The sequence below is a fragment of the Centroberyx affinis genome, unplaced genomic scaffold, assembly GCF_046629955.1.
Source record: "Centroberyx affinis isolate AG114_WGS23_722 - 3 ecotype Tasmania unplaced genomic scaffold, CSIRO-AGI_Caff_v1 ptg000122l_1, whole genome shotgun sequence".
NCBI lineage: Eukaryota > Metazoa > Chordata > Actinopteri > Beryciformes > Berycidae > Centroberyx > Centroberyx affinis.
The window spans coordinates 560,259-587,500 of NW_027278823.1; the positions used below are offsets into that span (position 1 = coordinate 560,259).

At 40.9% G+C, this 27,242-nt stretch overlaps 3 protein-coding genes across 5 annotated transcripts in view; 2 read left to right on the forward strand and 1 right to left on the reverse strand.

The window, feature by feature from the left end:
* Window positions 1–3,250: 3,250 nt before the first annotated feature.
* slc12a1 (solute carrier family 12 member 1) lies at window positions 3,251–19,688 on the forward strand. The gene is made up of 26 exons (XM_071528742.1): window positions 3,251–3,532; window positions 5,403–5,546; window positions 5,993–6,068; window positions 6,998–7,093; window positions 7,908–8,047; window positions 8,562–8,672; window positions 8,785–8,896; window positions 9,024–9,151; window positions 9,502–9,586; window positions 9,936–10,093; window positions 10,200–10,307; window positions 10,435–10,558; window positions 10,859–10,960; window positions 11,238–11,393; window positions 11,485–11,584; window positions 11,963–12,074; window positions 12,507–12,647; window positions 13,936–14,042; window positions 14,159–14,241; window positions 16,380–16,505; window positions 17,196–17,324; window positions 17,947–18,058; window positions 18,282–18,368; window positions 18,524–18,659; window positions 19,191–19,258; window positions 19,553–19,688. The coding sequence occupies exons 1-26, from the start codon at window positions 3,251–3,253 to the stop codon at window positions 19,686–19,688; spliced, it is 3,159 nt and encodes a 1,052-aa protein (XP_071384843.1).
* A 2,360-nt stretch (window positions 19,689–22,048) lies between these two features.
* dut (deoxyuridine triphosphatase) lies at window positions 22,049–24,784 on the forward strand. 3 transcript variants are annotated; one of them, XM_071528913.1, is made up of 7 exons: window positions 22,049–22,207; window positions 22,917–23,064; window positions 23,270–23,361; window positions 23,496–23,540; window positions 23,650–23,724; window positions 24,336–24,406; window positions 24,589–24,784. In XM_071528913.1, exons 1-7 carry the CDS (start codon window positions 22,090–22,092, stop codon window positions 24,643–24,645), a joined length of 606 nt encoding a protein of 201 aa, XP_071385014.1. In that variant the 5' UTR covers window positions 22,049–22,089; the 3' UTR covers window positions 24,646–24,784. The 3 variants fall into 3 exon arrangements, with proteins under 3 accessions (XP_071385014.1, XP_071385006.1, XP_071385022.1); XM_071528905.1 differs by having other exon boundaries at window positions 22,908–23,064; window positions 24,589–24,780; XM_071528921.1 differs by lacking the exon at window positions 22,049–22,207 and having other exon boundaries at window positions 22,230–23,064; window positions 24,589–24,775.
* A 353-nt stretch (window positions 24,785–25,137) lies between these two features.
* Window positions 25,138–27,242, reverse strand: part of fbn1 (fibrillin 1) — a 64,434-nt gene continuing 62,329 nt past the window's right edge. The window contains exons 64-66 of the mRNA XM_071528979.1: window positions 27,209–27,242; window positions 26,948–27,131; window positions 25,138–26,828 (exon numbers count right to left, since the gene is read on the reverse strand). The exon at window positions 27,209–27,242 is cut by the window's right edge and continues 198 nt beyond it. Of these exons, the coding sequence (XP_071385080.1) occupies window positions 26,442–26,828; window positions 26,948–27,131; window positions 27,209–27,242 (605 nt within the window). The 3' untranslated portion in view covers window positions 25,138–26,441. The remainder of the gene's footprint in view (window positions 26,829–26,947; window positions 27,132–27,208) is intronic.

A 27,242-nucleotide genomic window follows, 5' to 3' on the forward strand; every position in this document is an offset into this window, starting at 1 on the left:
GCAGAGAAGATGTGGGAAGGAATCCGGGGGAAGCAGCTTTGCATCTAGTCTGAATTGGAGCTACAAATAAAACTGAGGGAATTCTCAGTGATCTCCTTCAATCTTTTTCATTCAATTTGGGCAACTGTTCATGTCTCCTTTCTTGCCTCATACATGAGTCATTTTTCTTATTTTAACATCTCAGAGGAAATAGCTACAGCACTCATAGACACACAATAGGCCTAAGCTCTGATTCGAACAAGAAAATGACCAGATATGTTATGAAGCCACTGTAATCTAATCACATCATATCATTGGCAAGAGGATTTATAGAGTAGGGTACCTCGGTGATACCTTAGGACCCTCATTATACAGTAAAGGGCCAATGCATCTTCTGTACTTTCTGTACTATGAACCTTAGCTATTACTGATTATCAATCATTCATTTTATTACCTGTGGTCTTCGGACTTCACAAGCTACGTCCTTGATTTGTTGTGATAAGACCAAAAGATACAATAGCCCTTCTATCAGCGAAGCTATCCAAACAGTCCTAGAAAATACTGTAATAATCATTCAGGAGCTGCTTTTTGTACAGTACTTTTCCAACAATAGCCTGGTACAGTTAGGTGGTTGAGGTGGTGGGTATACTAGCCTATATGTTGTGTTAGTTACTAAAGTGGGATGCCCTGTTTCCTGACTAAGCACCTTATCTCTTTTCTTTTTATCCTTATCTTTTTTCTTTTCATCTTTTTAATAATTATTTTGGACCCTTGTGTTTTTATTTATTCATCTTTCTTTTGCTCCATTGCTTGTGTCTATTACTGTTTTATGTAAAGCACTTTGTAAACTCTTTTGTTTGTAGATAAGTGCTATACAAATAAAGTTGATTTATTATTATTGTTATTGAGTAGACAGTATGCAGAATTCTGCTGTTAAGATAATGGCAAAGGTGACAGAACCATATTACCATATTGATTTCAAGGCTCTGCTATGCTTGGCTCCTAGCTATATTTGTTTTACTCCTTAGGAGCTGGAACACAACCTGCGATCTTCAGCCATCTGAAGTCCAGGCTAAAGACCAAAGGTGATCGGACCTTGGCTGTTCAGGCTCTTAGGCTTGGCCTCAACCATGATGAACACCTCTAAAAGCCAGTTAGGAAGGATTAGTCAATCATTAATGTTTTATAACAGTCACTAATGATTATAAAACACTTATGATTAATAATTTATTTGTAATTGATTTTAAATGAGGCCTTGCAATTAAACAAGCTCCTTGTTATCCCTGGATATCCTTTTGTTGACTATTCATAGATCCATATTTCCTTAAAACATAATAATAAAAATGAAAACATAACATATTGCATATTGTTACTAATAATTGTGGTATTAATAGGCATAAGAATGAATCAAAACAAAGTCATGCCTGCTAGGCAATGTTTTTTATTTAGTATGCATACAAGAGAAGATCTCACAGAAAGCATGATGATAAAGATCTCATGGTAAACATAAAGAAGAGACAACTACAGAAGGAAACAACACAAGATTTAAAAGTGGGTGAAATTTAGTGTGTTTTAAGAAGTCTTTTAAAAGATGACAGTACATTTGCATACTATGAATTTGCCATGCTTCATGCAGTGTGGTCCACAGTCTAGAGGCCTTGATGACAAAAGAGCGATCACCTTCAGTCTTGAGTCCAGACTGTGGGACAGTCAGCAGGTCCTGCCTGAGGATCTCTAGCTGCACTGTGGTTCACAGGAGATTAAGTGGTCTGCAGTGTAGCCAGGGAGCAGACCTAGCTGTGCTTTAAACTTAAAATCCTAAAATAATCTCTACAACTGACAGATAATGTGTGTTTGCTAAAACCGGGGATATATAGTATCACCAGTACCAGTTAAAATGTTGTCTGCTGCATTCTGATCGTGCTGGAGAGGTGAGACCGAGGCACGAGGAGAAAGAGTTGCAGTGCAGGAGCAATTACATCCCATGTGGAAAATTTTCCATATTCTCCATGACTGTCATTGTCATTCCTGAACAACATTGTAGCAACTTTGAACCACTCTCATTCAATGGGATAGAACCTGATCGGCATCGTGCCATCAATTACCTCAATTTAATCTGCAGTTAGAGACACGTGCAGAACTATTTCGCTCCGTCTGTAATATAACCAAGGTCAGATACAAAGTCATTAGGCTGCCTTTCACTCTGAGTGCATAAATCACTGCGGTATATCAGTAATAAGGAAGTTTACCTGTTAAGAGGTCTTTTAAAGGCACTTCAGAAGTCATGTGGCTGGAGAGAAGTGCCTCCAGCGTGTTCCCGTAAACCATGGTCTCATATTAACTCTCATTTTCTCCCTGAATATGTCCATGCCTACTGTACCACTCACTCCAACAACTCCCCCTCTCAGTACATTGTGGCCAAGAATATTACAAGAGATAACATTTGTTGAATCACTTGTGTAACTTTTATGGGGCCCAGTATTTGGTTAGTATACTATTGTGACACTACGATTTCCGTCATGGTGGCTTAGTGTTCTATTGATGATATGTCTGTTATGAAATTAGTTTTTACTGTCCTCCATAAGGATCGTCCCTTATTAACATATCTTTTTTCTGCCGCAGTCATAGCATATCATTAAGAGTCTGTAACCTTGAAACTTTTCCTGCATGGTCATTGTGAGTTTTCCACACTTCCATGTGGCTTTTTCCTGATGATTCATCCCAAGGGCCCGCAGCTCTGAGGAAATACTAACCGTAGCCCCATAAACTGCCACCACAGAACAACATGTGCTGTTGCCCTGCACTTCAGACAACAATATTAGTAATCAATTCTCCAGAGCTAAAGCAATGAACGCCTTTATCTCTCCTTTGGCGTTTATGACTTGGTTAATCGTTAAGCAATGCCTTTGTGTCCCCTAGGATGGAGCAAGGACATATCTGACACCCCTCGTTCAGGTTTCTGAGGGTTGATCCAGAGAGTTAGCCAATAGCTGCCTGCCAATATACAACCATGGGATGCAGGGTATAAAGGTAGGCCATCAGAGGCAAACTGAGCCTACACACAACAGGCTTAGAGTAGTAGAAGCGATTTCAACTATTGAGCTGCTGCATAGTAGATACACTAGTCTATATAGATATCAATAAATAAGGATAACCATACCACACAGAGTTCTGGTCTTTTAAAACATTGTTGGATGACTGAAGGTTAAAGACCCACAGTGCTGCTTTACCCTGTACTGACCGGATCTGAGAACCGCCTGCAGCTTTCCTGATGGAGAGATACAAGTCTAACGGAGGGGAGAATGTCAACGCAGCCTATGACAGGACCGGGGACGATCCCCCTTGCTATGACGAGACCTCCTTCTCTGGGACCAACAGCAACGGCCTGTCTAACGGGGAACACCGGGCGGTCCGGCCCTCAGTGGTCAGCGCCTTTGGTCATGACACTTTGGACCGAGTGCCCAACATTGACTTCTACCGCAACGCAGGCAGCGTGAGTGGTCACCGGGCCGTCCGACCGTCTCTCCAGGAGCTCCACGATGTGTTTCAGAAGGTGAGTGAGTGTGTGTGTGTGTGTGTGTGTGTGTGTGTGAGAGAGAGAGAGAGAGAGAGAGAGAGAGAGAGAGAGGGAGAACTGATGTTGAATGTGAGTAGACCAGAATGCTTCACTTCTGCAGGGTTGATAAATTTCCTGGTTGATGCAGATCCTTGTCACTCATGGCCACGTTCCCACATTTCTTGCTCTGCTCTCCCTGTAACACGCTGTCTGCATCCCTGTTCCTCTACTCTCACACCTGTGTGTCCTTCGCCTCACCTCCTGCAGAAAGCGGTTCACACCTGTTTTTCTCCCCGACTCTCAGATTCAGCTCATTGATTCTATAACAGCCGTCTTTGTTCTAACAGACTCGGCTGGCCTTGAGCTGTACAGTCACTTCACTGAGGTTAAAGACGAGATAGTCAAAAGTGTGTGAAATGAGGTGTTTTATAGCCGTCTAATCATTCATACATCCTTCACATGTTGTCATCACTTTCATCGACCGCAATTCAACCGTAATCACTTCACCTAAATACTTGTAAAACTAGAAAAGACACCGAAAAGAATTGCTAAAAATAAACAGTAATCAACGCACTTGACACACTTGAGAGTTTTAGTGCTTTTTTATTAGGCCTTTATATTGCTGTGTGTTGCAAAAGAGATGAGGTTATAGGTCATTTGTGTTTTATAGGTTGAACTAGACTAGACCCGACTGAACTAAAAACATATTATAGCGCTTCTGAACTGCAGTAGAAAATGAAGGAAACATTTTATCTCGCCACTTTAAGACACATAGCAACACATAGCAAACATATTTTTTAAGAAAGCATAAATGTATGGGGGCATCTACCACCCACTCATCAACATCTAAACAAAAACATCCCTAACAGCAGCAGTTTTTAAACTCTTGGCCAGGAACCAGTGACAGGTCATGGGCTGATTTAAATGGATCCCCAAATTATTCTGGGAAAATTGGTATCCAAAGCAAGTGGCTGTACATAGCCAAAGCCAAGCCTATATTGTCTAATTCCTGTAAAGTAAGCTAAATAAAATATGGTTTACTCATAGTTTAGTTGCCTAAAAACAGACTCAATTTTGTTTTAGCCTGTGTAATTTAAACTACTGAAAATGGCTATGGTACATTTAATGCATTAACATTTGGCTATCCACATTTGCAATGAATGAATGATCCTGACACCTTTATGAAACTAGTCTAAGATGTGCATGACTCAGTAGAATGATCTGCTCTAATCACAAACTCCAAGCAAGTGCCACTAAAAGGCCTTGGTTTATGGTAACTACAGTTTGTTGCCAAATCATTGATCGCTCTCTCTCTTTCAGTAAATGGAAACGAGATGCAACTGAGAGGTTGCACTAAATCAGACTAGAAGCACAGGCGTCAGCTGAGACTCATTTAACGGTCAATATTCATCTTCGTAAAAGTTAAAATTAGGTTTGTCTTGTTCTCTCCATTTTTCTCTTTCATCTCTCATAGAAAGTGTCGTCTTCAAGGACAGGCACACAGTAATGTCTCTGCAAACATTTTATCAATCTTCATCAGAATCAGACCACATGGGCTCCTCTCCATTCCCAAGTTCTCTCCTGTGCATTGCAGAGGAGGCGGGAGAAACACACACACACACCCCACATGCAAGGACACTCTGTATCTCCTCTTGTCAATTTGAGGACAGAAATCACTGACTTTGCTCTGACCCAAAAAACTCATCTCCATATAATAGCCATGCTCTGTTAACATTCTTTTCATACTTTCATGAAATGTATGTTAATGTATGCTAAATGGCAAATGGATACATCCTAATCAGTGTTTCCTCTATCAAGCCACATTTACATATTTTTGTTGCTTGTATTTGCCTCTCCTTCTTTCCAGCAGAATGGAGGAATTTCGGTGCCAGACACCGTGGAGGATGACGGGGAGGGGAGTGAAGGGACCCCCTCTGACGATCTGGAGTCTGCCGTCCCCATCGACACCAACAAAGGAGCAGTAAAGTTTGGCTGGATAAAGGGTGTCCTGGTGAGTTGGGTTAGGTCATGGTGGACTCCCCCTGCTTTATAGGAGCAGGGTCTCTCTGGGTAACTGTGGCCCGGCCAGAGGAGGCTCTGTATGGCCTGCATAACACAGCATGACCCAGTGGGACTTACAAGACCAGAGCCTGGGAGTACTTTCCATTTGCTTGACACAGTAACCCTGCTGGCTAATCATTTCTGCTGACACCTAGAAATGCTGTTTGGTCACTCTAAGTGCCCCTATTTGTCCCTTATTTGTCCCTTATGACAAACTATTCAGATAAGCTGGGTTGCCACTGTAGTCCAGAGTTACATCGCCATCTGGTATACAAAGATATGCATTTTATCAACATAACCCCTTTTTCTACCCCTCATTTGAAACAATGAGTCATGACCCTAACTAAAGACTTTAGACTTAAGACCGAGCTCTGTGTCTGTTGTTGTCTTCCACAGGTGAGATGCATGCTGAACATCTGGGGTGTCATGTTGTTCATCCGTCTGTCCTGGGTGTTCGGACAGGCTGGCTGGGGTGAGTGAGACAGGTGTTGGGTGGGTTGGGTGAGACAGGGACCTAACCCTAACCCTAAGGACATTTAATCTCCCCTCTCCATCAGCAAACCCATTGTGATTTCCCTAGCCAGACCACCTGGTCCAACGTGTTTGTTTTTATTATTTGGATCTCTTTTAGTTTAATGAAACCATACCCTCTGCACATCACACACATTAATGACATACAACACATCTGATAAATCCACTTATGTATACTCAAAGATCCAATATACAGTCACTATACATCACACCCACATACTATATGCCTAACAATATATTGTAAGCTTCCTCTAATTCATGTTTGGCTTGTGACACATCCGAGCTGCTGGGGACTAGAGACAAGGATTATAATCCTCCACTAATCAGCAGAGAGTGATTGACTTGGGGCAGATTCAACTGAACTAACCTTACTAAGCACTCATAATGAATTCACCGTGCTGATAGTCTACTCAGAGAGCCAAGCCTCTATGAACAGTGTGTGTGTATAAGAGAGAGAGAGAAAGTTGTGTGTGTGTGTGTGGCTTTATGAATGTGTTCATTGCTTAAGAACCTATCGATCGGCACCAGCTTTTGCTCACGGAGCGTAACTAAATGGTTTTGAGAAGCAGAGAAAGCTGCAGGCAGCAGGTAGAGCCCCGGTACAGCAGACTGCTCTGACTTATAGCCTCCAGCCTCCCGGCACAATTAGTCCTGAGAACGGCTCCTCTGGGACACTTCACAGCGGCGCTTTTATTCTCAAGGTGTTTGAGGTGACTCTGGGGAGGAGGGCTTTATTTCACAACAAGAATGTTTTAGTGCGCGGCCAATGACTGACCACCCAAATATAACACCTGGCTAGGTTGCAGTACAGATACTTAACTTGCAATGAAAAAAACAAATGTTTTGAGCTGTTCATTGTGTGCATTGCAGGTCTGGGAATTGTGGTCATTCTTCTCAGCTGTGTGGTAACCACTATCACAGGCCTATCCATGTCAGCCATTTGCACTAATGGAGTTGTCAGAGGAGGTAAGACAATGTCAACCTACACCACAGCATGGTTAACTTCACACACTTTTCTTTATTTCTACTATTTTATTTTACATTTTAGAATAATAGTGAAGACATCAAAACTATAAAACAACACAAATGGAATTATGCAGTGACCAAAAAAGTGTTAAACAAATCAAAACTATCTTATATTTTAGATTCTTTAAAGTAGCCGCCCTTTGCCTTGATGGAGAGGCAAAGGCTTTGGAAAGAAATGCATACATAGGCATCAACTTCACTATTTATATTTGTCTAAAACACTAATTTCAAACATTTAAGCATAAGCCTTTAGATCAAATGGCTTTAAGATAATGAAAAACATAGTACATTCAATCAGGTGTGTCCAAACTTTTGACTGGTAGTGTAGAAAAGCAGAGAAAAAACTGAATTCAACTCATGAAAGAGAACCTTTTGTACAGGTATTTTGTAATCTTATTAGATAATCCACTGGCAGCTAATACCTACTCATATAACAATGACAGTCACTCTAGTTGACACCAACAGTTTGAACGTTTATTATAAATGAATATACCTTGAGATAACATCAACTCATTCTGACATAAAATCTTTTAGTGAGACAATGGAATGACCAGGAGGACAGTTTGTGCAGATAAAGACACAAGGTTCCCAACTGCACCGAGATGTCACCACCCAAAGCCTTCTCTGTTTTACAGCACACTTAACTTGTCCTGACATTAAGTCAATGAACCAGTGACGTGGTGATTAATCATCCACCATCGCGTGTGTATGTGTGTGTGTGTGTGTGTGTGTGCACGCGCTTGTGTCATTTCAGGAGGGGCTTACTACTTGATATCTCGCAGTCTGGGCCCAGAGTTTGGCGGTTCCATCGGTCTGATCTTTGCCTTTGCCAACGCGGTTGCTGTAGCCATGTATGTGGTGGGATTTGCAGAGACCGTGGTGGACTTACTCAAAGTACGTGAGGTTTTACTGATCATTTGTCTGTAGAACGCAGGAACCCTCAAGACATCCCATTCCCAAATTTCTGACTGTACCAGAGGTAGAAAGTACATTTACTCAAGTACTGTACTTAAGCACAAGTTTGAGGTACTGGTACTTTACTTCAAAATTTCCACTTGAGATTGTGAGACATTTACTCATACTACATTTCAGTAGTTCTGTAGTTACTAGATACCTTGCAGAATGAGGTTTCGTATTCAAAACATACAATAAGCTCATAAAATATGTTGCATTGTTAGAGTTTAAACTCCCCAACAGTATATGGACTAGCGCCACCTGGACCACCTACAACATTAAAATACTTCTTTCAGGTTAATGCATCAATAATTTACTCTCACTCTGAAAGGGACCGTTCTTCAGAATGAGTACTTTTACTTTTGATACTTAAGTAGATTCTACTTCTAATACTAAAACTTTTACTTTTAATTAAGTATTTTACTCCCACTAACCCTGTCACTGTCCCTCCCAGGAGAATTCTGCCCTCATGGTGGATGAATTAAATGACATCAGGATCGTTGGATGCATCACAGTGGTGTTGCTGTTGGCCATATCAGTTGCTGGAATGGAATGGGAGGCCAAGGTGAGAGATGTGCATGATGCTGCATGTTCACTAATCAGAGAGCCTGCTGAGGTAAAACCTCTGACTGTAACTTTAATCCACTGTGAGACAATATTTTCATCTGTCCCCACAGGCGCAGATTATTCTGCTCATCGTCTTGCTCGTGGCCATAGTGAACGTGTTTGTGGGAACATTCATTCCTGCAACCAAGGACAAGAAATCCAAAGGCTTCTTCAATTACAACTGTAAGGACACAACAGAGACAATCTTCATAAAGAAAAACATTCAACTTAACTCAAAAGGATTAATATTTGACATATTCACCTACATCCTACTCTCTCTCCCTCTGTCTCATGTTTCTCTCTTGCACAGCGGAAATATTTTTAGAGAACTTTCCACCAAACTTTCAAGACAAAGAGTCATTTTTTTCCGTGTTTTCCATCTTCTTCCCTGCTGCCACGGGTATTCTGGCTGGAGCCAACATCTCTGGTGACTTGAAGGTAACTTTCAAACTTAAGAAAATAGAGGTTGCAGCAGAAGAAGCATGAATAGGAATCAATAGCTCCTGTAGGTTACTAAACCATAGGCTGAGAGCAAAAGAGGAAACCTGCACAGCAATAAATCAAATTGTTTAAAAAACACAGTAATGCATTTTTGTTTTTGCACTTTGAGTGGATTATGTATATGAAACAGACCTTTTTCACATTAGTTGACATTTTGTTATTTAATTTTTAGAAGAACATATTTTTTTCTCCTTACTACTCTGCCATAAAGGTTTCCTGTTTTCCTCATCTTCACTGTGATAACTGGAATATGACCTGTTCTAACGCAGATGTATGTTGTTTTGCAGGATGCCCAAGCAGCCATTCCTAAAGGCACCTTGCTGGCCATCTTGATCACCGGTGTGACCTACCTGGCTGTGGCCCTCTGTGTCTGTAAGTACAATATTCAATTAAATTCAACCTTAGGGACCTTATTCTGAAGCACTTAGCACTTCGCAGTCACTTTTTACAGTCGTGCTTTCTCTATAAATCACAGTACCTCACTAGAGGACTGCCCCGCCTCCCTTAGTTATTAGCAGATGCAGCAATACCCAACTTAGACACATGTGCATAGTCTATGTGCACCTGAAGGGATCATTTATCACAGTTAGCATTAGCAAGCTCACATTTGTCTTGATAACACATGCAAGTAGGAGAAAATACAGTATATCTGTAAATTTGGTTCTTCAACATTCAAGAAATCATTCCTAAGCACTGTCTGTTCTCCTCTCGTATTGGTCAGCTGCCAGCGTTGTCCGTGACGCCACAGGAAACATCAATGACACCATCACCATGGGACCAGTGTGTGAAGGCCCAGCAGTAGCTGCTTGTAACCTGGGCTATAACTTCTCTTCCTGCGCAGTAACAGACTGCAAGTTTGGCTCGATGAACAACTTCCAGGTACGCAGCATCCAAGCCTGAAATGTTGTTATAACTGCTTTCCTCCCTCGCATATAAAGGGGACAGTTTCACCCACTGTGTTCTCTTCTCCTCACCTCTGGTCCAGGTGATGACGATGGTATCAGGGTTTGGCCCCCTCATCACTGCTGGAACGTTCTCCGCCACCCTCTCCTCAGCGCTGGCCTCCCTCGTCAGCGCTCCCAAAGTCTTCCAGGTCAGTCGAACTCACCGCTTTTTATGGATTGCAAAGAAAAAGTCTAGAGGAGATCTGCACTGACGGAAGACCAGCTAAGGAAGGCTAGCAATAATCCTTCTCTAACTTAGGCTCTGTGTTTCCTCAGGCTCTGTGCAAAGACAACATCTACAAGGTCCTGCACTTCTTTGCCAAGGGTCATGGCAAGAACAACGAGCCAATCCGTGGCTATGTCCTCACCTTCGTCATTTCTGTGGCCTTCATTCTCATTGGTCAGTTCAATTGCTGTCTGCCTGTCCATAGTTTCTTTGCATTGCAAAAAAGATATCCATCTTAAAAAGCTGTATAGTCTTGTATTAAGTCTTCAAATCTTTAACATAAATAGTGGGAAAAAAAATCTGCCAATGGGGTGATATAATTTTACTGTTTGCTGTTGTCCAATTGGCAGATATTCCACTTGATTTAAGAAACATAAGGTAAACTAAATGACTTGTTAAGGTGGATATTTGTGTCGCAGTGTAGGAGAATCTCAACTAAATCTTCGAATCTGATCCTGGTTTGCTTCCCTGTAGGTGATCTGAACGTCATCGCTCCAATCATCTCCAACTTCTTCCTGGCATCGTACGCTCTCATCAACTTCTCCTGCTTCCATGCTTCCTACGCCAAGTCTCCAGGTAGGTCTCCACAGCTGCACTGCAGAAACATCCATCTTACAAAGTCTTACAAGTGACAAATTGTCAGTGGGGTGAAATAATTCCTCATGTTTCCAATGAAGTTTCACTTCTCTCAGGAATTGTGTAGAAACAAGTGTGAATATTTTGAAACAAGGCAGAATGGCAAATCACTCCACTAGTATCAATTAAATGGCACCTGAAGAGAATTCCTGAAAAATACTGATTTGCATGGGAAAAATACAAGTTACTTGTCGTTTCTCTGTGATGCTTTTCCCAGGATGGAGACCAGCCTATAAATTCTACAACATGTGGCTTTCCCTGTTGGGGGCTTTGCTCTGCTGTGCCGTTATGTTTGTTATCAACTGGTGGGCTGCTCTCCTCACGTACGGCATCGAAATCCTCCTCTACCTCTATGTCACAGTCAAGAAGCCAGGTGAGCTGTGTGTGCGTGTGTGTGCATGTGTACGCACAAACACATATAAGCATGAACGGTAGCACTCACCTGTTTCACTTGTTCTCTCTAGATGTGAACTGGGGTTCATCCACACAGGCGGTGACATTTGTGAGCGCAGTCAACAATACTCTGTCTCTGTCTAGGATAGAGGACCATGTCAAGAACTTCAGGTAAGCGTGTGTGCACTGCAAAAAATCCCCATCTTTGTCATTTAGTCAACTACCAAGTCCTAAAATTTCAATTTTCTTGTAAGTTAAATTATTTCACTTGTTTGTAGTGCACTAATCTGCCTTATTCTGACTTTTTTCTAGGAAATTTCTGAAATGAGTGAAACTGCATTAAAACAAGTGAAATTATCTCACCTCATTGGCAGAATTTTTCTTTTGGTTTAACAAAAATAAGATTTGATGGCTGAATATGAGACTAAATAACTTGTTAAGATGGACGTTTTTTTGCGGTGTATCGCCTAACTATGGGTAGCATATTACGCAAAATATGTATATTCTAAGATACTATGTGGCATTGTAACATACTATTCCTTTGTCCAGGCCTCAGATGCTGGTACTGACTGGTTCAGCAAGGACCAGACCAGCTCTCCTCGACCTGGCCAACTCCTTCTCTAAGAACTATGGCCTCTGTCTTACCTGTGAGGTGTTTGTGGTAAGGTTTTATTGACGTTCATGATTTGTAAATGCAAAACCATGGATAAATGGCTATTACAAAAGCAGCGCGTAGTCATGCTCAAATCCCAAATCTTTATTCAAATTTCAACCTTCAACTCAAATTGAGATTTCCACATCAAGTGACTTAAAATTGTGCAGAGTGCAGAGTTTCACATGCAGAAGTTATTCAAGCTAATATCAAGTGGGGATGAGAGAAATGCCAACTGTCTGGATACCCTAGACTAAAGTTTAGGGTCAATTATGTCTTCTGAATATGAAAGAGGTGGTGGTGGGTGGTCTCTCTCTCTCTCCCTCTCTCTCTCTCTCTCTCTCACACACACACACACACACACACACACACACCACACACACACACACACACACAGCTGTTATGACATACGGTGACCCAAACATGTTGTGACCTCTCCAGGGCCCGAGATCAGAGGTCCTTCAAGAGATGAACGCTGGCATGGAGAAGAACCAGCTGTGGCTTAACAAGAAGAAACGCAAGGCATTTTACGCCGCTGTGGCCTGTGACAGCTTCAGGGAAGGAGCAGAGAGCCTGCTGCAGGTTAGCATGGTCATGAATTAGCAAACATTTCTTACACTGAAAAAAAAAAAAAGAAAAAGAAAAACAACAGAAAAATCAACTGTTACAAATCATTTTTATTTTACAAGATTAAAGACACTGCTATTTGGAAATGATTTGATTTTATTCCAGAGAGACACTAAGTGGAAGCAAAATTCCACTTAGTTTTAACATGGGGGTTATTCAGCACTTGACCGCCATGAAAACCAGAATATAAACTACTCACCAAGATTGGCTGCAGCTGGGACGAGATTGGTTGATTTTTACTTCCCATTCATTTGATTGAGGCCATAAATAGCCTGAAAACTTGCATTTTACACGTTGGTGAACAGATTCAACAACAGATCCCGCTACTGTGATTTTCAGTTGACTTATGGTCCAACGTTTTAGAACATAATTTCACCAAATAGCATTTTTATTGATAGAAGAGAACATAGTGGAGGGATACCATTTAGAAGAGATAGTTCCTGTTTGGGAGACTTTTTTGGGGGGGAGGGGGGAGATTTTATTTTTAAATACAAATTTTAGTGTAAACCAAGAATAGAAATGCAAAATGACAACGGACCAAAAACTGCTTTGTAGTCTTAAAAGGGGGATATGTTATTGAATCTGTTCACAAATGTGTTAAATGTAAATTTTCAGGATATTTTCGTGGCTCATTCAAACACTACAAACAGGAATTGTTTATATTCTGGTGTTCATTGCGGTCAAGTGCGGTCAATAACCCCTATGTTAAAACTAAGTGTAATATTGCTTTAAATACTGCAGGAACAATATTTATTGACCCTATTCTTCCTCCCAACACTGAGTATCTATTGCTCTGTTTTGACTCTGGCCTGGACCAGTCTGGGAGATCTGGCCAGGCCATTAGAAGAGGAGAGAGTTAATGAGGAGCAGGAGAAGAACGGTCTTATGGCTCTGGCTATCGCACTCTTGAGATAAGGCCCCGGTTCATTGTCAGGATTGCTTACTTCAAACAGCACGGCAGATTAAAAGCTATAATTGATTAACACTGCATTGGATGAGGCCCTGCAGACAGAGGGAGATCTGCTGAGTGATCTGGCCATAACTTGTGGCAGTAAAACAGCTTCACAGCCGTCTCGTCTGGGGCATTCTGAAGCTTTTTGGAGATTCTTTTCCTTCTCCTGTTAATTAGGACACCAGGTTTTACAGCCCCAGTGATGCATGGTGTCTGTGCTGCCCTGGTTTAGAGCTCAGTCCGGTTTAATGTTGCATCTTTATGTTATGAGTGTTGTGCGTTTCCTTATAGGCCGCTGGTCTGGGTCGTTTGAAGCCCAACACCTTAATGATCGGCTTCAAAAGAGACTGGAGGACGACTGACGCAGAGGCAGTGCAGAGCTACGTGGGAGTGCTGCAGTAAGTCACACACACACAAAACTAATAACAATCACTTATCAAATAATTAAAAATATATAGAAGTGCTTCATGTTATGTTGATCTGTGGTTCTAATTCACTTTTTCTTGTTTGTCAGTGATGCATTTGACTTTGAATATGGGACGGTGGTGCTGAGGATGGGCCAGGGGCTGGACATGACTCACATTGTGGAGGCTGAAGGTCAGTATGAAAATCTCTCTCTCCATCCATGTGAACACAGCTAACACAAATTAGCTTTTATTAAATATTCTACAAACACAGTCTTGGTGTTTATACTTTGCTATTGTTCATGGCAACAGCAGTAACAAACAGCAAAACAATAAGCTACTTAACTCAATTTTGGTGTCGCTTGAGTACATCATGCAAGACGCTGATTTGGTCTTGACAAGAGAGCATAAATTATTTCAACCAAGTTCACTGGTATTCATAAAATCGCTAAAGACCACTTGTGAACACATAAAAAAGATCTGTGATATGACATTATGCAAATGATTTCTAGTAGCACATCTGCAGGATGTCTCTTTTAAAATAAATGTCTGGTGTATATAAATGATTGATTCTAGTGTCAATAGCATCAGACTGCCAGTCTCTACATACTGCTCCAACAAATTTGATTTATCTAAACTTGCATTGCAATAAATATATTGATTTATTAGTCTGCTTCAATTTCTGTAAATGTTGTCTGTTATTTATTTTCTCTCATTAGTAATCACCTCATCCTTCTTCAATAACCAAAGTGTGCAGTTCACAACCATTGCTCCTAGAATTTCACTTCATTAACACTTCATGGCGCATTGTAAAAATGTTATTACAGTAGATTCCTCTAATATAAACAGAGGGCAGCCGTGTCTGGCCTTAATGGGGTGGATGCTGGAGTGTGCTGCTTAATACTGTGAGTGGGTGTCCATTAAAAATAATGTTACAAATATAAAGTGAGTGGTGGATAGTCTTTACTGGATTCACATTCATTGCTCACACAAAATGATGGCCATAGGGGCAATATTTGGGTATTTTATTGTCAAAATGTCACCTTCAAAGGACCTAATCAACCATTTTCCTAGAATGTCAAGTTTGCAGATATACAGTAGATTTTCCACCTTTTTAATTCCATCCTTACAAAAATACAGTCACATTCTCCAATGTTTTCTATCTATTTAATTCCATTGTTGTTTTTACAGCCTCTTTTTATAGCCTCAAGGCATTTTAACTCATGATTCACACTTTGTTGTCACACAGTACTGTCAGGCCTAGCAATAATAGCACCACCAAAATATTTGACAGTTTATGAGTGAACATTTTTATTAGTTGTAGAACTGATTTTGTTCCTAGTTCAGGCCCCTATAGCGTCACTGCAGACCTTTTAGTCCCTATGAGCTGCAGCATGGCCTTTCAGACTGATCTGCAGTTTAGATAATGTAATACTTCCTTGGTTTAGAAATAGGAGGCAGGACTATGAAGATAAGGTGGAAGGCTAACTCATTTCTCACTTCTGGTATAATTGAATTGGCCATGCTATAGTGTAGATCCCTATTGATTACTTTACATTATATTATATTACATTACATTGAGGGTCTTGATGTAAGCAGATGGGTTAATCCAATAAATAATTTTCGGGTTGGGCAGTGTTTCATCTGTAAGCTGTTTGTTGCAGTTTAGAATAGGCGTCTAAGAGAACTACACCAGGCCAGACTGTTGTGAAAGCAAACAACTTCATCAAAATTACAAAGCAAGCAGTAAACTTTCCTTCTACAGAAACACCACATTAATCACATATGGACAGCTATGCTGAGATTCTGAGCAGAGCTGATGTCTTTCACCATAGAAACAAAATGCATCAATTCTCAGCAAAAAAAACCCAAGACAAAACAAAAAACAATTGGCTTTACTATGTGGGAATTCATGAAACAGAATTCTGATAGTTTTTACTAAATAACTTCTAAGAAAAACAGAAGTACTCTTAACAAACTGAAGTGTGTAGTGTGTCAGCTTTCATGACAGCCCAGACCAAGTGACTATGATAACACTGATAAGGCAGGGCACTTTGGCCTGTAGATTACATACAAAGTATCTTATGAAGGTCAGGTAGCAATCAGATAAGATGATAAAATAACTACCAAATTACTGCTGTTTGAAATGATTGATAGAGAAAGCTTCTGCAGAAATCTCCAATAACACAAAGAATCACGAATAAAGTAACACAACACAATCATGATTACATACATTTATTACACTGTATAATGGAGTTAGAAAAGACGAGTAAAAGGCTGGTTCGAAGTTTAACTCTTAGCCTGATCTAACATGCTGTTTTTCCCCTCTAGTGGAGATGTTGAAGGCGGCACAGGAGCAAGAGACGCTGGAGAAAGAGATGACACCGAATGGAGGAAAAGGAAAAGGCTTGTTCAGGAAGTCCAGGAAGTCGTCCAAACAAGTGCTCACCACCAGAGGTATCAGCAGCTGTTCATTAAAGTCTTACTTGAAATTTCACATAGGCTGCAGTGATTCAAAGTACATTGAGTCCACAGTGTTCCATCAGTACATCAATATAATCTGTAAATATGTGGAGGAGGAGAAATGTTCTCACACACACCAGATCTCTGACTTTCTTTCTCTCTCTCTCTCCCACTCACACACACATTCCCACTGACTCCTAGAATAGAAGAGCACATTTAACAAATGAAACCAACGACACACAGCTTTTTTGGAAACTTCTCTACCCTCCCATCGAGGCGTAATCTAATCAAGTGCTCCCTCTAAAGATGTAATCCAATAATATGGTCCCTCTCGTTCCAGTACGAAGAGCATCTCTAAGAGCAGCCCTTTAACCCAGACAGCAACCTCTCACACACTCTGTCTCAGTCTCTCTGTCACACACACACACACACACTCCACTGAACTGCATCTTGGCGAGACTGTGATGGACATTAGTATGCATTCTGCATCCCACTCATTGGAACATTAGACCTGGGAGCTGGCTGTTCCTGCTGATGTAGCGTCAGCTCTTAATGTTGTTTTGTGCTTGTTTTCCCATCCAACTCAACTCTCCACCCTCTTTCGATGCATTAAACTCCCTCCTACTGTTCCTCCCTCTATATCACCTCTCATTCCTTCTATCTTTCTCTCTCTCTCACTTGCAGTGTCTGTGTGCGCCCCCCCATCCCCGCAGGTTGCCGTGATGAATGAGAGGCTGGTGGAGGCCAGCACTCGGTTCCAGAAGAAACAGCCTAAAGGCACCATTGATGTGTGGTGGTTGTTTGACGATGGAGGTAGGTTTTGATCACCCTAGGCACACTTCTATCATGTATCACGCATATACTGTACTTGAGACAAATACAGAGACACATCACATCCTCTCTGATACTAACACAGACAACCAACAGATTAAATAAAACATTCATTATGATAGAAAAAATCTGAATAAGAAGACAGCAGGCACTCGCAGAGCGAAACGCCAATGCTGAACAATTCTCCTACTTGCTGTGACACCCAAAGACATCCTTCCTATCGCTTAATTTTTAAATTAAATTGATTTCTTGACCCTTAAAACATAATCTGAGGATTTGGAATTAAGTCTGTATCTCTGTTAGTTATGGCTAAAAAAACACTAATCGTCTAATGGTGGGAATCCTAGATCCAGGTCGCCACCAAAATCGAATCAATTGTTCCTTGGCCCAAGGCCAACCTGTCCACCAAATTTCATTGAAATCCATTTTTGAGATATCAAAGTTTTTGAGATATCCTGCTGACAGACAGGCAGGCAAACAAACTAACAGGGGCAAAAACAAAACCTCCTTGGCAGAGGTAACAAATAAAGACAAAAACCTTTATAATGAAACCAACATGTTTCATCTGTTTCATGATAAAAAACAAACAGCTTCTCTCTCTCAGGTCTGACCCTGCTGCTGCCCTACATCCTCACCACCAGGAAGAAGTGGAAGGACTGTAAATTGAGGATCTTCATTGCAGGGCAGCCTGGGCGCAGTGAGCTGGACAAACAGGAGTGAGTACAAAAACAAATTAATGTTTCATGATCGACTGTACTTTAATAGATGGAAGTTAAAGTGGGCAAATATATTGCCATGGTAAAATCTAAAGACCAGATATCAAAATTCATGATCCACTAAAATCACTTGAGCTGTTCTTTAACATTTAACTGAAAATAATTTGCAACATTCAACTAAAAATGTATCACGATCATCTGAGTGTGATTCTCTTTCCTGCAGGATGAAGTCTCTATTGGACAAATTCAGAATTAACTGCAGTGACATCAATGTTATTGATGACATCCATGTCAAACCCAGCTCTGACAGGTAACTACGCTAATTTTGCTCAGGTGTGATATTGACAGGGGGCCAGAGGGGGCAACAGTAATAACACAATTTCATCACGACAAGATCAGCATGTAACATGATAACAAATGAGCATTTTCCAAAATCAGCTCATGTTCTTATCTGCTTTCCTCCAGCTGGAAGACATTTGAGGACATGATTGAGCCCTTCCGTCTGCATGAGGACAGTAAAGAAACCGCTTGGGCTGAGGCCATGAAGAAGGAGTATCCCTGGAAAATCACTGACGAAGAGCTGGACACCTTCGAAGAGAAGGTAAAACCACCAACGCTCAGTTAAGACTTTAGGTCATTTAGGTCAAGTACTTTATTTGGATAGTCCAATGTTGATACTCAGCTTCCTATCAAGGGACTATAATGTGTCACTAAAGAATTACTGAGTTTCAAGTGATAATCACAATTGTGTGAAAAGTAGTCTATAGATATTGAGTATCTGGGCTAGGTTTAATCTTAGGGCTGGGGTTAATGTTAGAGATAGGCTCAGGTTAGGGTTAGGGTTAGTTTTAAAAATGGGGTTAGGTTTAGGGTTAGGCTAAGGTCAGGGTTACAGTTACATAGTCTGTAGAAAGATGCACCAGATAGGATAGTGACACTTTAATCTACTTTTTGTCACCTGATAGTTAAGTATCAACATTGTACTATCCACGTAAAGGGTTACCAGATGTTACATATTGCCAACATATAAGATTACATATTAGTTTGGTTTGAGGGTTTCACACCATAATCAGGGTGGGATTCATTGATTGTGAAGCATACAGTTGAGAAAATGACTTCTCCTGCTTTACAGACCAACCTGCAGGTGCGACTGAATGAGCTGCTTCAGGAAAACTCTAGATCTGCCAATCTAATCATTGTGTAAGTAGAGATCTTTGTATTATCAATGAATTATCAGGTCCTGTATTATTATTATTCTACATTGATAGAACTGGGCTGACTTTATTCTCTGTATACAACTGAAGTATGACCTTAGAGGGTTTTTCTCTGCTTTGCTAATATTTTACTTAGGTAGAAGTAAAAGTACTGGTGTAAAAATCCACCTAAGTAAAACTAAAAAGTAGCTAATTTAAATTGAACTCAGAGTAAAACTTACAATTTGTCAATTTAAGTGCCTGGTGCCTAATATTCTCTCTATACCGTCACCCTCTGCAGGAGCATGCCCATCGCCCGTAAGGAGTCCGTCTCTGATTACCTCTACATGGCCTGGCTGGACGTCCTGACCAGGAGCCTTCCACCCACCCTGCTCATCAGAGGAAACCACAAGAGTGTGCTCACCTTCTACTCCTGAGCGCCTCACCGGCTGCACGGCAGAGCACACACGTCTGACCTTGCTAGAAAGGGCATAAATGGTTGTATCGTAACGATGGACCGTGTTCATAACGCATACCAGAACCTTGGAGAACACCATTCAGTCTCCCAGGCACAGTACAGTCTTGTTGAGGGTATTCATACACCTAATTTGAAGTTCCTTTGAAAAGAAAATTCTCCAGTTTCACTGGAACATATAGAATATATCCTTTTGCGTCCCTCTTTTTTAACTATTCGATAAGAGCATACACATAAGCGCATAAGTGACCAAAAAAACAGCATTAGAAATTTGCAGGCTTACTTGACAAAGGGAAAATAAATAAAATACCAAATTTCCAGTCACAGCTTAATGTTAACTCTTGTTACACCTTGTTAACCCTCTGCCTGGTGTACACTATATTTTAAAAGGTTGTGGTCCAGTAAAGAATTAGCCTACTTTTACTATGTGGAGAGGTTGCCAGCTTGCTAATAAGTTAACCTTTTTAGTGCGAAACCATATGGCTACCCCGATGTAAATATTCAACTACTCTACTCTACACTATGAACTATGAACACTCTGAGTGAGAAATAAGCCTAAAGTTTAGGCTCTTTGCAACAATGGACACGTATGAAAAAATGGTGTAATGTCTGCTATATGCACAGGGTCCATTGAGGCACTCATAACTTAAGTCACTTACGTCTTTCCTAGCATGGCCAGAGTGTGATAACTCAGTCCAATGAACAAAGCACAGACACAGGCAGAGATACAAGACTGCCTCCAATGGGTCACAGTTACACTGCAATGCCCACTGCTGGAACTGTAAAATAAGTGAATACAGTAGATGAAGTTTGAATTCACCAGTGGATATTTTTACAATGAAAACCCCTTGCATCACCCAGTTTGTTGGTGGTATTGAAAGCTTGATTTTTTTTTTTTTAAATGCTTTAATATTCATTGAGTGTAAAATATATTGCTGTATTATAAAGCTGTTTATCTATTCCACACCATACTGTTTAAATATTTTAAAGCTTATTTTACTTTCACAACACGCTCGTATTTGTTTAGAGAAAATTGAAACAAGAGACTGTAAACCCGATTCTTCTGTATATTTTGGTGCAGTTGTTTTAGCTTGTTGTCCTTCTTCCTAATTAAATGTATTATTGTGATTCCCTGATATGAAGAATGAATAAAGTTTTGAGTTGTTCTTACTTTTGTTGTCATCATTCATTAGATGATTAGAGGAGCTAAAGCCAGACATAACTATTTTTTGGCCTGTACTGGAGGACCGACCTCAATCAATATTGTGAGGTTCGGGAAATTGCAAGTGTTTCTGGAAGTAGAAGATTTCTACATAAACATTAGGGTAAGAAAAAATGGGAGATGTCATTATCTTGATGTAGATTTACCAGAGAGGATTATCTGATCATTTTAGGGTAAGGCCATACGCACATATTCAACTGACAACCTATATGTGTAGACGCATGCTATGGTAGTGTGTAAGAGACCTGGTGAAATATGGGAAATGTGGAACGTCCCATGCCTTGCATCAAAAGATTCCAATATTTTGTTATCAATAAAGCGGAGCAAGAAGTAAAAAACAATCTGATCTGGGTAAATGAAGATGCTTTCCTGCAACAGTAAAAAAAATCGAAGTAGAAAGTAAGTCAGTGAGAATAGGGGTGTGGATTTTAACAGAAATACAAGATATTTATAAAAATAACATTTTATCTAATAGGCCTACAAAATATTTATTCAGGGTGTAATACTGTCACTGAATATGAAAAATACTGATTAATTTCAGTGGAGGGCAGCAATACACTTGAGATTTAACTTGTCTGCCTCAAATCTCACCAGAGATTTAAAGTGAGAAAGATTTCATGAAAAGGACGTCATCGATAATGAACTGTGGTTGCCAGTTTGAGGGGATTTATGTGTGCAATTATTGTACAATTACACACAAATTAGAGAGTGAATTATTGTTTTGATTACTGATTCAGTCTAAATTGCAGATAATGGCTATCACTAAGCAGCTCACACATGGGGAAACGAGCTTTGGAAATGCATTTTTTTATAACACAAATGTTGTCCTGGGAAGATGCTTGTTACTAATCAGAGTAAAAACTATGACCTGCCAACAAGAAAACACACCGATGTACATAGGCATACATTAAATGGGCTGCAAAGGGGGGTTGGAGTGGATATAGAACTAATTCTACGAGCTAATCCGGACACAAGGAGGGTAAAACACAAAATGCTGTTATTTTTCAGCTGGACTGAACCTGCTGGGCTGGCGGACGGTGATGCTGTTCATTAGCATAGACGTGCCTGGGAGGAGGGAGAGGAAGTGTCGTACTGTCGTCCTGAATGGCATCAGCAGTGTTTATACCTGTTAGCAAGCAATATGACACGAATGTTACCTAGGCTACGGGATCTACATTTACCGTGCTCTTCGGTTTTTGTTGCTGCTCAACGTTTCTTAGGAAGGGAATTTCACATGCAGATGATCACCCAAGGCAAAGGCAAGCAAGAGACGAGGATGGATAGCATTATGTCAATGGGTTGTTAGCTTTGCTAGCCAGCCTAGCATTACGTAGATACGTGGTTATAACACTGATTTATCTGTCATGTATTGAACGCATAACCAGCACAAATATGACTGTGTACCACTCGGATTTAATGCCAGTGTGTCGTGAGACTTACAGTATTCTCAAGAGTATTTTCTCGTGTTCTCTGTAAAGCTTAGCAAGTTTAGACTTGTTTGTAAATGAGTCTTTCTCGCGAGAGCTGGCAGTGCATACAAAAAGCAGCGTGGTGACGACGATGGAAGTGTTGCCATAGTTACAGAGCATATTTCCTTTGCGACTTATTCAATTCACTGCTCTTGAAAAAAGTAAAAGTCCCATTCTATTTTCATATACACACCTATAGTAAACTTTAGGATTAATTTGATCAAACTTCCAAGTCCATAGCTCATTTTAGATGAAAACAAAGTGTTTTTGGGGGCGGAGCAACTTCCAGCGCGGGAAATTCACTTCCGCGAAGTCAAATAAGTAACAGTACCGCCAACAAAGAGAGCGCAATTCTTGTTTCGTTAACCTCAAATTATCTGGAGAAAGGCCTTTCTTGTAACTACATAGGTAGTATTAGCCTATTCGTTTAGATTATTTATTGCAGTACTGGTTTTTAACTGTCCACACTTTGCCAACATGCCTGCCCTAGAGGTTACAGATGCTTCTACTGTTTCTCCACCGAAGAGGGCAAGGACTGAAAAGTTGCCTGAAGATTTCAAACCTGTCCTGAAATTCGCTAAACTTTCTGAGCACGCCACAACACCTACCAGAGGGTCAGCTAAAGCTGCAGGCTACGACCTGTACAGGTTGGTTATACTTGACATTTGTTGCTAATTTCTGCATGCATGCAAGAATGAGGTAATTTTATCTGATGCAATGAGTGTTAAATATCATGTTCACAAAAGTTGTAACGTTGGTGTGATTCCCAGCCATAATGTAATAGATAGTACTGCTAATTTCATCCAGTGCTGAGTTTTCTAAAGGATATTATAATTTTCTGAATTCAAACAGCGCCTATGATTACTCCATTGGTCCCATGGACAAGGCCATTGTGAAGACAGACATCCAGATAGCAGTTCCATCTGGCTACTATGGCAGAGTGGGTGAGTGAACAAGGTGGCATTTTTCATGCAGTTTGTCCTGTATGTGGGCTGTGGGAGTTGTGTTCAGTACAGACAGATCCAAGTTTTATTTATTTTTTAAAATTTTATTTCATTCTCCTATATTTCCCTCTCAGCACCGAGATCTGGACTGGCAGTAAAACACTTCATTGATGTTGGTGGTGAGTTTGTTACATATTATGTACTCAACTTTAATAAGAGTTAATGTGAAGACTTTAATGTTTTATCTTATGTTTATTCACTTATCCTGATTTGAATGTTTCCCCTCAGCTGGAGTTGTAGATGAAGACTACAGAGGGAATGTGGGAGTTGTGCTCTTCAACTTCAACAAGGAGGCCTTTGAAGGTGAGCTTTAGCATCAGTGACAGAAGCTTTTCCTCACATGTACATGTAATATTTTCCCCATAGTTTATTAGTTGGGAGAAACAACTTTTAGTTGTAATGATTTAGCCAACAATGTTCTCCATACTGCCTCAGAATAAAAGATAAATTCTTGTAGAAATACGCTGAATCTCTCCTGTGACTCTCCACTGTCAACTATCAAATAAAGCAAAAATGCCAAAAAATAATCTTTTAAAAAAGTTAAGTGTGTATAGATTGCAGACTTATTGAAGTCACTGCACTTTAGGATTTATTGACTACATATTAAAATTGTCCACATCGTTGACTTATTCTGTCCAAATACCACTGACTTCCTGAAAGGGGAGCACACATGACTGAAAGTATTCTTAAAATAAAAGATGACTATCTGCATTTGAACTTCATAGTTAAGGTGCCAGTTATTGTTTCATTTCACATTCAAAGTAAACAGTAAGAATTAAAAACGCTAAAAATATTTTGCTGTCCAAAGGTCCAAGATCTCATTTTATGTTGTACAAATGTCTAGAAAACAATTTGTACAGTATGTTATTAACAAAGCGTTGTCTTCTCTCCACCTGTTCCTCCTTGTCTGCCAGTGAAAAAGGGCGACCGAGTGGCTCAGCTGGTGTGTGAGAGGATCTGCTACCCAGATTTGGTGGAGCTAGAGGTAATGTGATCACTGTTACACACACACACACACACACAAATACAGCATAATATTTTGCAGTCATTGTTAGAAACATTTCACTGGATGCAACTCAACACTGCAGTTGGTTTCTTATTTTTCTGTCTCATCATTATAGTAGTTTCAATCATTTAATCAAGAAATCCTTGGGCTATTTCTTTCAGACGCTGGATGAGACGGAGCGTGGCGCTGGGGGTTTTGGCTCGACTGGATGCAACTGAACACTGCAAATATTTTTGCTACATAGGAACATAACATTGTGAAATAATAAAAAATTGATTGTTATATAAATAAAGCTCTTTTTTTCTAATATGTAAAGTCCTGTGTTTATACTGCAGTTGTCACACACATGTTCTTCGTAAAGGATTGACTACTGTCTGGTTGGCTTCCTCCTTGTCTGAATCTCCATAAACTAAAAACACACATTTTATCTTCTGCATGTCCACATGGGGGCAGTGTAGGGCAAGGATTGCATCTCCTCACTCTGCGGTGTAATCTTTCAGCCAGTTTTTATGGCTCCATAATTGCTTTCTTTGTGGTATTGTTAGTAATACTAGCTAAAACATTGAGACATTATGTTGCACTTGGCCTGGTTTCATCTTGAATGGGACAAAACACTGAAGAGGGATATACAACATGAGGCCAGCAGCCCACTGTCGAACTTTTGTTGCAAGACTGATCCAACGTGGATAAAGAGAAAGCACAGCAGTGAGTACATATACACCAAAAATATGTTTTTTTATTGTGAATTTACAACTAAACCCTCACTGATGTGAACAGAGAACACAGACAGGTGTCTAAGGCTGGTCCGTGGCGATGCAGCACTGATTGTACTTGTGAGAGAATGTGTGGCCATGAAGACCTCAGTGCATAATCATGAAGGCCCAGGTTTGGCATCATCACAATGTGTGTTGTGTGTGCAGGTGTGTATGTATACACAGTTTACAAAGGAAGTAGTTGGTCATTATAAGCACCATTATAAACCCCTCCATTCCAGGGGCTTCCTCTAGTTTACAAATGCTTCATAGATTAAAAGTGGCATTGATTATTACAGTATAAACACACTTAATTTACATGTAGTATAGAGGAGAGCAGACAGGCTATGAAGCTAACTTTGTTTTGGTTGCAAAGACACATGAAATCTTAAGAACGGCCGACGGGATTGCATTTTGTTGACTACTGAGTTTTGTAGAGTAGTACAGTGCATTCAGAAGTCTATGTGGACGTGTTGCTAGCACCAGTAAATATGAATTATTCTAGTCAGTAGGAAAGATGGAAAAGCATAGTTTAAATATGCAGAAGGAGTCATTCAAGCTCAGACATGGCTACACCTCAACAGTCCATAGTGTGTTCCTTTCCTCTCCTAAACATTTCCTATTCCTGTGCTTCATCTTCGCTCCAATAAACTAATATCTGGGGGAAGGAGAAACTTGATAATTGCTTTCACGCATCCAGGTTTGTTCAGTCATTTACCTGAGGGGAGGAAATGAAGTCAGTTCAGACTATTGGGACTCACCCTTTTCTTCCACCTAAGCTGAGTTTACTGAAAACTCAGCCATCAGAGCCTTCTGCAGTCCACATGCCCTTCAAAGTGGTGCCTGATTCCACATATCATTATACAAAATTAAACCCTACACTTAAAAAGCCTTATTCACACTCTCCAGAGCGCTCTACACACAGCTGAAGTTGTTTGTCAGGGCAATGTGTTCTTCATTTGACCTTCAAATCTTTCATACAGCCAGATTCAGCTGGCGTTTTACACAAAACCCATGAGATTGTATCTATGATATGTAGAATCACCTTTGGGAATCAAATGATGCAGTCCCCCATTCCCCCCCTTGTCTCTTTGGTGGCGAGCCCTTCTCTCTATTGGAGCAGGTAGAAGTTGCCCCTAACCGCTGACCCAGAGTCAGAGATTCCCCTCCTGTTGGTTCAGGCTTGGCCTTTTCGGGGAGTTTGAGCCTGACCCTGGATTAGCAGCTGCTAGCAACGTCTGCCTGTCTCAGTCTTATGGTGGTTAATGCAGGATGATCTGCACCCTCATCTTCAGTATGTCTCCCAGCTGTCCTGTGAGGTAGTCTTTATCATGTCTGTCCTCCAGCTCAGCCAGCTCCTTCTTCCTGTAGAGGGGAACGCTGCTGATCTGAAGGTCGTAGGCCCCGGGGGGAAGGGCCTTCTTCTTGGTCAGATGCAGGTAGCTCACGCCCTCCCTCTGGTTGATCTTGAAGTAGCCTTCTTCATTTCCGTAGTCGATGGTGTAGCGCACGTGGTCGTTGAGCGTGGATAAGGCCGGGGTGAACTCCAGGATGCGGTCACGGCTGCTCAGGTCACTGATGTTCAGGTGGAACAGCAGGGTGTCCTCGACGTCCACACTGGCCAGGCTGACCATGTCCTCCTCATCCGGCTGCAGAAAGACAAACCAGGTGTAGTGAAAATTAAAACGTGACAATCATGCTTGCTGAATATCTAGAGAGAATGGCATACATACAGGCAGGCAGGTAAGAAGACGGACAGACAGATTACCTGCATGCCTCCCAGAGGTTCCTCCAGTGTTGAGTTGGTGCTGCGACGTTTGCGTCCCTTCTTGGGATAGCCGTTGATCTTACACTCGTAGCAGGCCTCAGGAGACAGAGAATTATCGTCCGGCTCTCCTCCCTGTCCGATACTGGTGCCACCACTGGTAAAGCCCACACCCGAGACACAGTGCCTGGAAAAACAGACATGGCCATCAATGACTATAAACACATAAAATCACCTCTCACACATGCTCAGTCACTCACGTACCCTTGTCCTGCGCGGAAGTATCCGGGTGGACAGC